Source organism: Mytilus galloprovincialis, chromosome 8 (genome assembly GCF_965363235.1).
Source record: "Mytilus galloprovincialis chromosome 8, xbMytGall1.hap1.1, whole genome shotgun sequence".
Classification (NCBI taxonomy): Eukaryota; Metazoa; Mollusca; class Bivalvia; order Mytilida; family Mytilidae; genus Mytilus; species Mytilus galloprovincialis.
The window spans coordinates 27,442,431-27,455,865 of record NC_134845.1 but is presented as its reverse complement, the minus strand read 5'-3'; the positions used below and the strand labels follow the sequence as shown (position 1 = coordinate 27,455,865).

Genomic DNA, 13,435 nt, shown 5'->3' with positions numbered 1-13,435 from the left:
AAGTATTTAAAAAAAGTTTGAATACTGGTATACCAGCTCTTTTTCTGCTCATCATGTAGAGATTTTGAGAGGTTGAAAGCCTCTTTTAATAATAAGTCATCAGATTTTTTTAAACGTATATAATATTTAAACATATTTAACAAAACCTCCAAAAATAGAGGATATCTGCCCAGTTCACCCATAACTGCAATATTTGTTGCTTTTTTACTTACGCCAAGAATAAATTTACAAAAGCTTAAATGAGCCTTCTCTACTGCCAGGTCTCCACATAGTTTTTTGAAATAGTTATCCCCTTGAGTGTTTAATTTGTGAAAGTTAATGTCACCCCATATTTCACTGCCATACATTAAGACGGATTTAACTGTATGGTCAAAAACATGAATGAGAGTTTTTATTTTTGGTTTATGACCTGAGAAACATTTTTTTAGTTTAAATAAGGCCTTTAACCCTTTATTATACATTTCATGTTGGGCATCTGTAAATTTGCCATTAATACTAAATTTGACACCCAAGTAGGTATAATTTTTCGTATATGTTCCAATTGTCGTCACCACAATTACGTCCTGTTTTCTTCAATTGAAACATCACTGCATAAGACGTGTGCCACAATGGAGAGCAGTTAGTATTTGATTTTCTTTCAGCGACACCTGAAATCAATCACGGCTTTTATTATGGTTCGTTTGATCAGTCCTCGGTTTTCTGTGTTATATTTTGTCGGTCTTTCCTTCGTGTTTCTTCTGATATACTATCGACCCCTTGGTATCCTCTGTCCCTCTTAAAAGCTATAAATCTCACTGTTGAAGAAACCAATTAGGTAATTTTACAACGTTGGTGCATGAATGCGCTTAGTCGACTTGAACTTTGGCACTGACCACCTCCTCTTCTAGATGGTGAAGTCTACTTTTTTTTTCCGAAAAGAAATATTGGTTGTAGTTTTGTGTGTTTCCTCTACTTATAGTAGAATCTTAATCCTATATTTTACACACTCGGTCGCTATCTAAAATGTTAAATGTGTAAGTGTTCGAATGACTGGATTTTATGTTTATTTTTCCTTTTTTAAAAATAACTATAACTAATCCTCTTCGTGTCGTTAGCGTATCAGGATGATACCAGGTCTCTCTATTGTTGTCTGTCCTTTGCAATCCTTTCCATTGAACCCAGGTCTTTCCTATGCTTTTTAAATTCACTGTCAATTGTTGTTTTGGTCTTTCTCTTGTTCGTCTACCTTCTGATGTTTTTGATGATGTTATTCTTGTCTTTGCTTTTAAAGTGTGTCCTAGCCATGCATCTGAATCTCACCTGTTTTGGTGGTCATCACATCTTTTTGTCCTATCTTGCTGGCCAATATAACTTACAAATTTTCCTAATACATTTGGTGTGAAATTCAAAGAGTCTGAGCTCTCTGGTTGTCTTTTGTGGTTATTCTCCAGCATTCAGCACCATACCACAATATAAAAAGCACGTTACTCTGGTAAATGTTTATTTATGTTTTTCTTGTCTCACTTATAAATTCAATTTGTCTTTTAGGACTTTATTTATTGGCAAATTTACCAAGATCAGTTGCGGATCTGAGTGGGAAGTCATGAGAGAGTGTTACGCACTCATGATGAAATTCTTTTCTTTTTACCATAAAATCATCCAAATTTCTGTTCACTTAGGACCTGAGATTATAATAGATGTCTCAGCTTGGACATACTACAGGCCAGAGTCCCTATTAACAGCGAAATGACAAGCAATGAATAAAGAGGCTTTCAGTGAAAATATCTCGGTATTTTTTTTTTTTAAATGTATTAATCAGCTCTGTTTTATAAATAAACGATTAATTGATGTAAATTATCAACAAACGATGATGATAAGTAATTTAAATTAAACAATTGTGCCGCTCTAAGTGTATTTTCTCTTATTTAAGTCAAGTTATTTGTTCGTGGTTCGCTTTGTTCTTTTCAACTTTGAGTATACCTATGGTGAAATTTAATTGAGGCCACTGCATTTGAATTACAATCTTGCACGTATACTTTTAGTGATAACTACCTTATTAAATTGATGATAAAAAACTTTTGTTATTTTTTTCAATGGTAGGAATTTTAAATGGGAAGAATTTTACAAATTAGCACTTATCAGGAAATATGTCTAAATATGACAAGCAGTCGGTAGACTCACTGTGATTTTAAATGGAAATTTGTGTTTAAAAAATATCATATTCACCTTAAATACTCAATTTCGTCTTTAATAATGTAATTGATTCACATTGTGTTATCAAATTGTAACACATTCCTTTCATAAAAAGATTGTTCCTCATTGGTTGAATTGTCATTGAAATTATTTGTTTGTGACGTCAGATATGCTAATGAGATATGGGAGAGAAACATGGAGGACTTGTGATGATAGGGATTTATTTATGTTTTGTCAATGAAATATGCCCAAGAGACGGAGTGGGGGAGAGATCCCTCTTCCAGAAGGTTGGGAAGAATGCCGTGATTTTGACGGCAAAGTTTTCTTTATAGACCATAATACACATCAAACTAGCTGGATTGACCCGCGAGACAGGTAAGCAGTTTAAGTTTTCGAAGTTTTTATTTATTATGAACACTTCCTAGACTGCAAAACGACCAAACGATAGCTAGCATACTAGGTTTTATCCGTAGTAGGTGTACGGTGACATGCATAATACGACGAGAACAGCTGAAATTCTGTAGTTTGTTGGCATGTGTTTCGATAGTTCATGTTTTCAGGGGAAGTAACTCTGTAGAAACTAGAATTTAAAATATTTTCTCAGGTCACTTCTGCATTTTAGGTTTGTGAATTATTGCCCAGTTATCACACCTTAATGATGCCAGTATATCTAGTTAGTATGTTATACTTCCAGGAATGAACTGCTTGTCCGATCTTACAATTATTCATTTTTCTGTGGTTCAAATATATACATGAGGGCCGTAAAGGGGGTACCTTTATGATGAATAACAGTATAAATCCTTGTCAAATGATCATGATGTTAAGGTAGTTTTTGGTGCATGACGAAAAAATGTAAACTTTCTTTATGACGATAAAAAAAAATATCGACTGATTTTGACGATTCAGGTTATTTTTTTTTCCCAAAATAACATTAACGATAATTATTTGAGACCTCTAATGAAACATGATAAGATCGTTCACGAATCACAGTGAAATTTAATCAATTTGCCAGTAAAGTTCCTACCCTCATACATGTACATACATACCAATGTCGGGTATAACCATTAATTAAAGAATGTAGTGGATTATACATTAATTCATATGCAGGCCACCATACATTGTAGATGTATGCATTTGACAATCGAAGTGGAAATAAGATGTATTTGAAATCAGGAGAACATTTAGCAAACATAACCTGATCGCTTCTAGACTCATGGTCCTCTAGATCTGAGAATCTCCAAAAGACTTGTATTTTGAACCTCTGTGGTTGACAAAATAAGCAAGATACACATGTTAGAGGATTTCAAAAGGAGGTTTTTGTCACATTTTTTAGAATCCTTTCTTAGGTGAGATGCAGATGAAAATATGCGATTATAACATTGGAATTGTAGGTCTGCAGTGTGTGGTTGTCATTTTATTTGGGTGATTAGCTCCTTTTGAAAACACTGCAGACTTAAATTTTGACATTATTTAACACCTTGACTCATATTAATATTTCATGGTCAAATGTCCAAACTGTGACCATGCAGTTATCCATTCCTTTTGCTTAATTGAAGTTCATATAACTTTGTATGCATAATGTATATGGTTAACTTTTAATGGGATGTACAAATGTAAATTGTACAAATGTAACCATTGACCAAATCAATTTCAAGGACTGATAGTTAGAGATCAAAGGTTATGGTCGATTGTGAATCTGTACAAATGTACATTTTTGTACACAAGTTGAATATATTTAATAGAAGAACATTTCCTCCAGAATAACTACTGTAACTGTTAAAGTCAGGTATTGAATTTTTGTACATGTACATATTAATGTAATTATTAGCCCCTTTAGTCTACCCCAGATGTCATTGGTTCTATTCTCTGCAATTTTTAGAAGGAATCTCATGCTCTGTAGTGTCATTTGGAACTACAACTTAAAAAGACACATTTATTAAAAGAAATTTAAAGATTACATATTATATATAAACATATATATATGTAGCTGGTGTTTGAAAATTGAAATTACAAGTTGTCATAATGGTTTATGTCAAGACTTTATGGTTTGGGAAATGTGGTGCCTCCGGATCCCTTCATCTAGTAGATTAGTAAAAGCTCTCCATTAGCTGCACCAAGAAAGGCCTCTTTTTGTTAAAATTTTAAAGCTGCTATCTATACTATTAAACGAGAAGACCTCATTTTGTGTGTCGCTTCTCTTCCTTCCAAGATTAATTAATCACCATGCCTCTGTGTTATATAGGTAACATGCATAGTCGCATTTGTCATCCATTCTTATGATTATTCAGATTGAGTTATTTTTGGAGAAAAACGACAAAAAAGGAGTCCAGATATTGATTCCGTCATCAGACTGACTTTTAGTCATAGATTAGACTTCCGGTTTATCACAACCAATCGTATTATAGATAACAAAAATCGAAAAATAAATAAGCCAATCAGAGCATTCTCATATCATGGTGTTTAGATCGCAAGAACCACAACTATTATACATGTACCTCCTTAGAGAGTACAATTATTTTACGCGTTTTATCTACATGTAAACTACGATTATGCTACTTTAATATATAGATCCTCTCTGTATTTTGTCTACTGTTTTCTTTTAAATGTTTACTATTTAAGGGGTCATACCAGTTGCATATATATTAAAATAAGTAGTACATGTGGAAACAAGAAAGTGTCCATAGTATACAGATGCCACCTCGGCACTATATTTACTAAGTTTCGAGTTAAGATCGGACTTCATCTTCATCAAAAACTACCTCGACCAAAATATTTAACCTGAAGCGGGACAGACGGACGGACATCACGAACGAACGAATGCACGGATGTACAGATTAGAAATCATAATGCACATAAATTGGGCATAAAAATTTATTGTTGAAAGTGAAAGTAGTGATTTGGCAAAAATGAAATTAGGGTAGAGGCTAGAGGGAGGCAGGACCTTTTTTCGGGACTTCGGAATTGGGTGTTTTTAAGCTCGTGATCTGGGGATTGATCAATACGGGATCCGGGAATATATTTTTCGATTTCCGTATTTCGGGATATAAATTTCTTTAAATTCTGCATCTCGGGATTTCATGTTTTTAAGACCGGAATTTCGGGATCAGGACCCCTCCAACAACCCCTCAAATTAGCCTTAGTCGGTCTTACTCATTTATACAAGATTCATATCCTACCATTGGCGTGTTAATAAGGCTCTCAAAAGAAAAAGCACTGATGGATCCGATTGTCCTAGAAGCATATTTTATTAGACTAATAATGGTCTATATATAAGTAGTTACATTTATTTCATGTTTGAAGCGGTGCAAGTTTTTAATTTAATTTGACTTTTACCAAAAGATGCATTGTAGCAAAGAAGAAGAAGAATTGTGGTCTGAGGCCAGAAACACGAAAATAGTTGAATTTAACAGAAAGGAAACAAATATCGAACAGTTTCAACTTTGGAAAAAGGGAGAGGGCTTTTGATACCTTTTCTGAAATTCTCCATGATACATAATTATCTTTTACAAACACCATCCTACAACAGTTAACAAGCTGTATATGCCCGCGATTTCGCGGGGTGTGTTCTAGTATATAATTAAACATACACAATGTAAGGGTCCTTACTTGGACATGAATGTCTCTCATACAATAGAAGGCATCTCGTGCTCAAGTTTAGAATAAGATATTCATCAAGGCTATATTGAGGGATCAGTAGATGGTTTGTTATCAATTAAAGCTAAATTTATGTCCATAGCCAAGATACCCCCATTTTCCAGTGTACATGGCAGTCCTATTCCCAGACCTTCATCTCGTTATAAGGCCACCATCACGGTACCTACATGTACCTATTATATATATTGATATTTTTTCTTGTCCTGAGCATGCATAAAATATTTGTAACTGGACATTAAGCAGACATTAACCAATCAAGGCCATATAGAAAATATAAGTAAGTTCCAGGAGGAAGGAGACTTTTTTGAAAGGTTTAAAGCGACAACACTAAAAATCTTTATTTAAACTTTTTGCCGAATCTATTTGGCAATTTACTTGTTTGCAGAATTTTGTATCTTCCTGTCTAGATCTTTGGCAGACAAGTTATTGTATTGATTTTGAAGGCTAATACTGAAGGTTATCAATATGGGTCTTAACCTAGTACAATGACCACAGTTCCAAAGCCATTAAAACTACATGCAAAAAATTGTATTTGTTGCCACAGTGTACATTGTATCTTAATTTAAGGCTGGAATTGCTTTTTTCATCTGTTGATGTCTATCTCTGCTTCATAAATTCTTATAGTCACCATCATGTTTTAATAAAATTCATTTTCTTTAGTAGTGATTGAATTTCAATATACATGTTCATTTTGTAATTAAACATGTTAAATATAAATGTAACATTAAAATTCTTGCAATCTGATTATAGAAATATCCTGTGATTAAATACATGTCCCTTTTAATACCAACATAGTTTGATATTACCCTATACTTATGTTGTGTTTATTTCATTCATAACTGTATTATAAATAGCCTTTGGGTATAAACGTGGAATGTAAGGCATGTTGTCTACAGGTAAACAAACAGTAAATGGTCATTGTAAACTTGGTCAGTAACATTAACCATATGTACATTCTTCTTATCCTTTGTCCACTTTCACGTACCTTTAATTAAATTAAAAATAAGTAAGACATTAAAGAACTAAGGTCACTTACACTACATGTACAAACGAAAAAATGTTATATATGAAAATATTAATTACACACCGTTTAAATGGATTAGATTTTTTCATACTGTCCTGTGTATAATAAAATGTCAGCGTTTTTCATTTTATTAATATTTATGAATAAAAGTTGGATGCATACACATTTAACACACCACATGTGGTATTAAATTGATACATGTACAACTGAAGTGTTTTCTTTAGAATTTTGACTGAAAGGATGGTGATGATAAATTTTGAAGGATGGTGTTTATCATGTATTAGCATGTATAGAGTAATTAGGAATTACTGTCAAAGTTGAATTATAAGCAAAGGATTATGGAAAGAAAAAAATGATCTCAAACTAATTCAATTCAACTTACATGTATAAAAGGTCTGTCAATGTTTTTGGAAATAAAATCTTGCAATTGTATTGATGTCTAGACCGTCATGACTGTTTCAATAAAAAAAGTGCTGGTCATGGGAAAATTCCAATTTGAAAATAATGAAGGTCTTAATGTGCTACATTTTGTGTATCTACTCTATATTTTGTGGAATATTTTTATGTTCCACCTAGGGACATTATGCTTTTTGGCTGTCTGTTCGTCCGCTCATCTATCCTCTTCAGATTAGAGTTTTTGGTATTGAGGTAATTTTTGATGAATTTGAAGTCTAATCAACTTGAAACATGTTACAATGTTCCCTGTGATATGATCTTTTTAATTTTAATGCCAAAATAGAGTTTTGACCCCAATTTCACAATCCATAGAAAATGAAAGTGCCTGCTACAGGTTTCAAGTTTTTGGTTGTTTTCAATGAAGTTGTTACTGAGAAACCTACATAATGTCAATCAACAGTTTACTTAAGCTTAAACAAAGACAGTTTTATAACTTTAAAACCATCATGTCTATTGATAGATGTTACAATATTAAAAGAACATCCAATATTATAAGACATTATAAAAATTGTGCAGGAACATTCAAATCAATTATTTTCTTTATAGATTCATAAAGCCACAGACATTTGCTGATTGTATTGGTGATGAGCTACCTTATGGTTGGGAGGGGTGCCATGATCCAGAAATAGGAGTATATTACATTGATCATATAAATCGTAAGTTGGTTAGACGATGTTCCTCTAAAACTAATAGGTAGCTATATAGGCAAGATACTAATTGTTGCTAATTATATGAAACATGCCTGTATAGAGCTGATCTTGTTAAAAGATGGTTCCTGTGTTCTAAGCCTTGCTTACAAGGATCTGAAAACACTGTTTGTCTTTCTATTCTGGTAATGATTACATTAGCCAATGAAGTTTTAGATTTCAAATTTTTGAAGGTGCATATTTCTAGGAAAAAACCCAGAGGATCCTGAAAGGGCTTTAAAACAAATGGTTCCCCAAAAATGTAGAATTTTCAGATTCTTGTAAGTAATGCTTGGACACAGCCAGGATCTGATAAACATCATTGACATATATCATGTATAAAGAGAAGATTATAAAAAAAAATTCATGAATTTGCATTATAATGATCAGATGGTTGTGTAATTTTTTTTTATGAATTTGCAATATAATGGATGTGTATTATTTAATTTATTCATTAAAAAGACTTTTATTGCAGATTTGTCACATTTTAATCTCTTTTCTGGAGAACCACAGTCTCAATGAAAATTCTGAATGCAACATAAAGTCAATTCAAAGCCATGAAAGTGGCTACCAGTGTTGTACAAAACAAAAACTTTTTTAAAAAAGTGATGCGATTTTATAATCAATATTATAAATAAGCATTATACTATCAGATTCAGAATTGCATCTGGGCAAGGCATATCACTGTGTCAACAGTTGAGTAAAAAAAAGTCATATTTTGAGGAGCCATGCATAATCTAAAGGGCCTATGCTTCCAGGCGTAATTTTATTTGCCCTTGGTTTATAGTAAGGCTCCTGTTGGATACATCTTCTGTAAATATGCATAAATTATGCATTAAAACAAACACATATATGAAAGCAAGAAATATTTGCAGAGCACATAAACATGAAGATGATCTCATGTTGAAACAATCTTACATTCTTAACCGGTGGCAATTTCAGGCATTAGCTCTTGACAAACATGACCTCTATTTTGAAATTTGGTAGTGTCCTTTAAGTTAATTCAACAGTGGCAGATCCAGAACTTTTCCTAAGGGGGGGCCCACTCCAATCATGCATCAGTGATTCCCTATATAATCAACCAAATTTTTCCCACAAAGGGGGGGCCCAGGCCCCCCCCCCCCCCTGGATCCGCTTATGTTCAAAGGAATTAAGACAGTATCATTTTAATTTTAATCATGCTTTAATTTTTAACATGGTAAAGTTCAATATGAATTTTCATTTATTTTGAGGATTAATCTATTCAGTGATTGAAATAAAACCACCACTAAATATTGTTTAAATAGACAATACAATATCATAAATATTATAATAAATCCATAAAAAAAATTGTACTTTAGAACTTTCTAAAATAAACAAAATTGTACTTTCCTTCAAATATTTAAAAGTCTGTTGACCGATATTTGTGTCTCTATTGAAGGTTTAATTGATGATAATGATTAACAGTAGCTATATTCAATAAAAGCATTTAATTGTAGTTTTATTGAGTTGATTGTTCAGTGTTGACTGTGAAGTGATATAGAGTTATGGCATATTTTCTCTGTGTGTGCTGCACTACAGATTATTTTTATTGGCTGTTTATATACAACTAATGATGTATACATTCCTTTCTCTTTGTCCTTGACAAGTATAAACATTCCTATGAATGAATGAAGAATTTGGATGTTACAGAAGTTAAATTGTTGCCAGGCAAAGTTAAGGATTGGTTCAATGTTCTAGACATTTACTAAAGAAAACCATGATAATTCATGGATCAATGATCCTAATTATAGGGTTTCTCTTTATTACATGTATCTAAAATTGTTCAGTTCAGGGTTAGGGTGTGTTTCAGATATTATTTGAATTTGAGGTGAAAGGTTAATTATAATAGTAGAGAATATTAATTATTTTTATGAATCAATGTGACCAGGGACCCTTGAAGTAATTGAAAGCTGAAATAGTGATTGCACATTTTTTTTATAAATACACAGTTCAACGACTTCGTTATGTTTTGAGTTGTGCAAAATAAAATTTATGTCAGCTAAGACATGGAAAAATAGGACATACATATATATTTCAATGTATGTTTTATAGTAAAACCTGACTTAACCTAACCTTGCACAAATAAGAAGCCTGTGTAAACAATTCAAGAGTACATTGTCGATACCATAAACGAATAAGCAAATAAATTGTAGGTATGTTTTGGAAAAAATCTCAATCCCTTTTCTCCTTTAAATTTTTGAAACAAGAAATTATTTTTTTTTTCTTATTTAATATTTGTCCAGATATTAAATGTGCCTATTTTTGTTAGGTTTGTGGTTACATTAATCTATATATGTTTTAGTATTTAAGATGCATATTAATTGATTGTAACAACTTTAGATGTACACTACAACATGTGCTTGATATTGACAAGTTTGTGTAGGTGGGTGTCAAACAATGATATATTTGGCAGGTCATTGTCATGTATTTATCGACAATTTGAAGAATTGTATCTACCTCATCAAACTTATCTTATATTTCATGTGGAAGTATTTGGAAAGAAAATGTTTATCTCAATAAAAAGCTTCTTAACAAGAAAATTAAAAGGCTTCATATATGTTATAATTATGATAAATATTTAAGGTTGTTTCAAAGGTAAATTAAAATAGTTTTAATAGATACTCTTGGCCTGTGTTTCACAAAAAATCTTATGACTAAGATTAATCATGTAAATCATATATGCATAATAAATTCTCGTATACTGGAAGTTTAAGGCTTACTTTGTTTGTAAGGCAGGTTTGAGCGCCATTATTATGTAGACCTGAATTACTTTAATTGAAAATAAAATCAATCAAAAAGTCTTAATCCTGCTTATTACTTACATTGCCAATTGTATAATGGTCTAGAACTCTAAAATATATTATAAATTTGGTGACAAATGATGAATTTTCAGAAGTGAACCAGTTAGAAGATCCCAGACAAGAATGGAGAAGTCAACAAGAACATATGCTGAAGGAATACCTTACTACTGCACAAGATGATCTTCAGGTATATATAGGAGTATAGGCTCTGAGCCAGGAGTTATGTCACATAGAAGTATAGGCACATAGCCAGGAGTTATATCATAAGTTACACTGGGGGTTACACTGATAGAAAGCTAACAATTATAACCTGCAGGTAAAAGTTGAATTTAGAATTTTCTAAATGTGAATGCCACTTTCCAAAGTACTTAATATAGCTGCTGCATTTATAACCCAAATAATTCACTCCCCTGAATGGAAATGGGGAATGTGTCAAAGAGACAACAAACTGACTAAAGAATAAAAAGCAACAGCCACCAATGGGTCTTAAACACAGCGAGAAAATCCTGTAACTGGAGGTGAATGCATACCCAATGAAAATTTTCATTCATTCATTCAAAATTAACCCAGTATCTACTAATCTAAAAAAAAGGAGCTGTATGCTTATTGCTCACCTCTTCTACAGGGCACCAATTTAAATCCAGTATTCTCGAAGACTTTTTAGCATGTTAGGGATTCATGAGAGACCAATTACTTGGAGGAAGGGAATTATTAGGGTTTGTGCATTTAAGGTTGATTTGGAAGATATAATTTAGTTGAGTCATTACATGAAAAGGATTCTTATAAGTTTGTGTGAATGTATATCACAGGAGTTAATCAAATCGTCCATTGGAAAAAATAAGGTTTTTATTACTAATAGAGTATTCTGTGTTGGTGCATACTGTCACTTTCTGTATGATATCACATGTCAGTTTCTAGCCATTGTCACTTTGATATATACATCTACCTCATCAAATATACTTATATTTCATGTGGAAGTATTTGGAAAGAAAATGTTTATCTCAATAAAAAGCTTCTTAGCAAGAAAATTAAAAGGCTATTGCTAGTAAGTGACACACTGTTTCAGCCACAGTGGTCACTTTACTACCAAATTTGTAAACTTAAAAAGGGGCACACCGTCGAATATATTAAAATTGAGGATTTTAAGGAGTTGTGCTTGGTTTTAAGATTGTTTTTCCTTCAACATGAGTTTTTTTTTATCAAATGATATCTCTTTGTTCTGTGTTCCCTTGAATATTCTATCAATTGGCTTTTAATGTTTGGTGAATTATTAAAACAACATGATCTGTTTTTACTAACAGTTTATGATTGTAAAAAATCTTAATATTTTTAGTGCAGGAAATTTAATATATCAGTAATTATGCATTTTTCACATTCTCAGAACACTTAAGAGTAAGTCTGAGATTTAAAACTTTGTACTTTAATTAAAATATTATCCTTGTTAAAATATAAATAGCTTTCTACCACAAGTAACTCTATCCTTTAAATTTTACAGTATGATTTAATTAAGTACTTATCAAAGAATACATTATTATCATTTCATACTTAACAACATATCTTGCATTCCATAAAAAAACCACAAAGATATCTATTTAGAGGATATTTATTGAAATGAATTGTTTAGTTTTTTTGCAACAGTGATTTTCGTGATGATACTTTTTGTTAGAATTATTTCGATTGTACTTTGACCTGTTCTTGATGTTTGAAGGTGCCATAATTCTTCATAGGTTAATGGCTGTACATAGTACAATGCACCTTGTTACGAAATTCTTGTGATATCATAATGTCATATTTCTATTTCTATAAAATATTTGTGGTCAACTAATCTCTAGATGGGATTTTAAAAAGATAATACAAATGTAGATCAACTTTGTCCATCCTTTCTTAAAAAAACGTGTAGAATATTAAAAGGAGACTATGGTTTTAAAATTTGTATGTTTATCATTAAAATCAAAATAATTATCAAAATATGTTTGAAAGAAGAGAAAAATTGGTTAATATTTGTGCACAATGATACGGTATTAAAAAAAAGCTGTCTACAAATAGTAATCAGAACTTCATACAATGTAATAACTTTCAAGAAATAATATTTTTCAGGCCAAAAAAGAAATTTACTCTGTGAAAGAAGAGAGGTTAATATTAGCTCAGGATGAATATCAACACCTGACAGATACTCTAACAGGATGGAAATCATCCAGGACTAGTCGTAAGTTAATTAGATAAGTCATCAAGGAAAAGACCTCTTATCATCTAGGACTAGTCAGGATTTTATAATGTAAGAAGTCATCTGGGACGGTGAGGTTTAGTTGTTAGTTTCTGTCATTTGGTCTCTTGTGAAGAGTTGTCTCATTGGCAATCGTACCACATCTTCTTTTTGTGTTTAACTGGAATTGAAAATGAAAATTGTCTAAGACTAGTCTTAAGTTTATTATATAATTGGTTTTTGAATAAATAGTAACCTGGAACTAGTACTGAGGTTTGCAGATTCTCTTACAAGATGGACATCATCTAAGTCTAGTTTGAAAGTTGATTACATAATTTACCATCTAGGAAAGTAAAAAGTCTATAAGATAACAACTCATCTAGGACTAAAAGCTGTCAATATTCAAGTGACTTTATTG

At 31.9% G+C, this 13,435-nt stretch overlaps 1 protein-coding gene across 2 annotated transcripts in view; it reads left to right on the top strand.

Annotated features, from left to right (window-relative positions):
• Nucleotides 1-2,341: 2,341 nt before the first annotated feature.
• The window catches only part of LOC143085460 (protein KIBRA-like), a 33,800-nt gene continuing 22,706 nt past the window's right edge, over nt 2,342-13,435 (top strand). For both annotated transcript variants that reach the window (XM_076261810.1, XM_076261809.1), the window contains exons 1-4: nt 2,342-2,547; nt 7,853-7,962; nt 10,907-11,001; nt 12,912-13,020. In XM_076261810.1, coding sequence (XP_076117925.1) covers nt 2,417-2,547; nt 7,853-7,962; nt 10,907-11,001; nt 12,912-13,020 — 445 coding nt within the window. In that variant the 5' untranslated portion in view covers nt 2,342-2,416. The remainder of the gene's footprint in view (nt 2,548-7,852; nt 7,963-10,906; nt 11,002-12,911; nt 13,021-13,435) is intronic.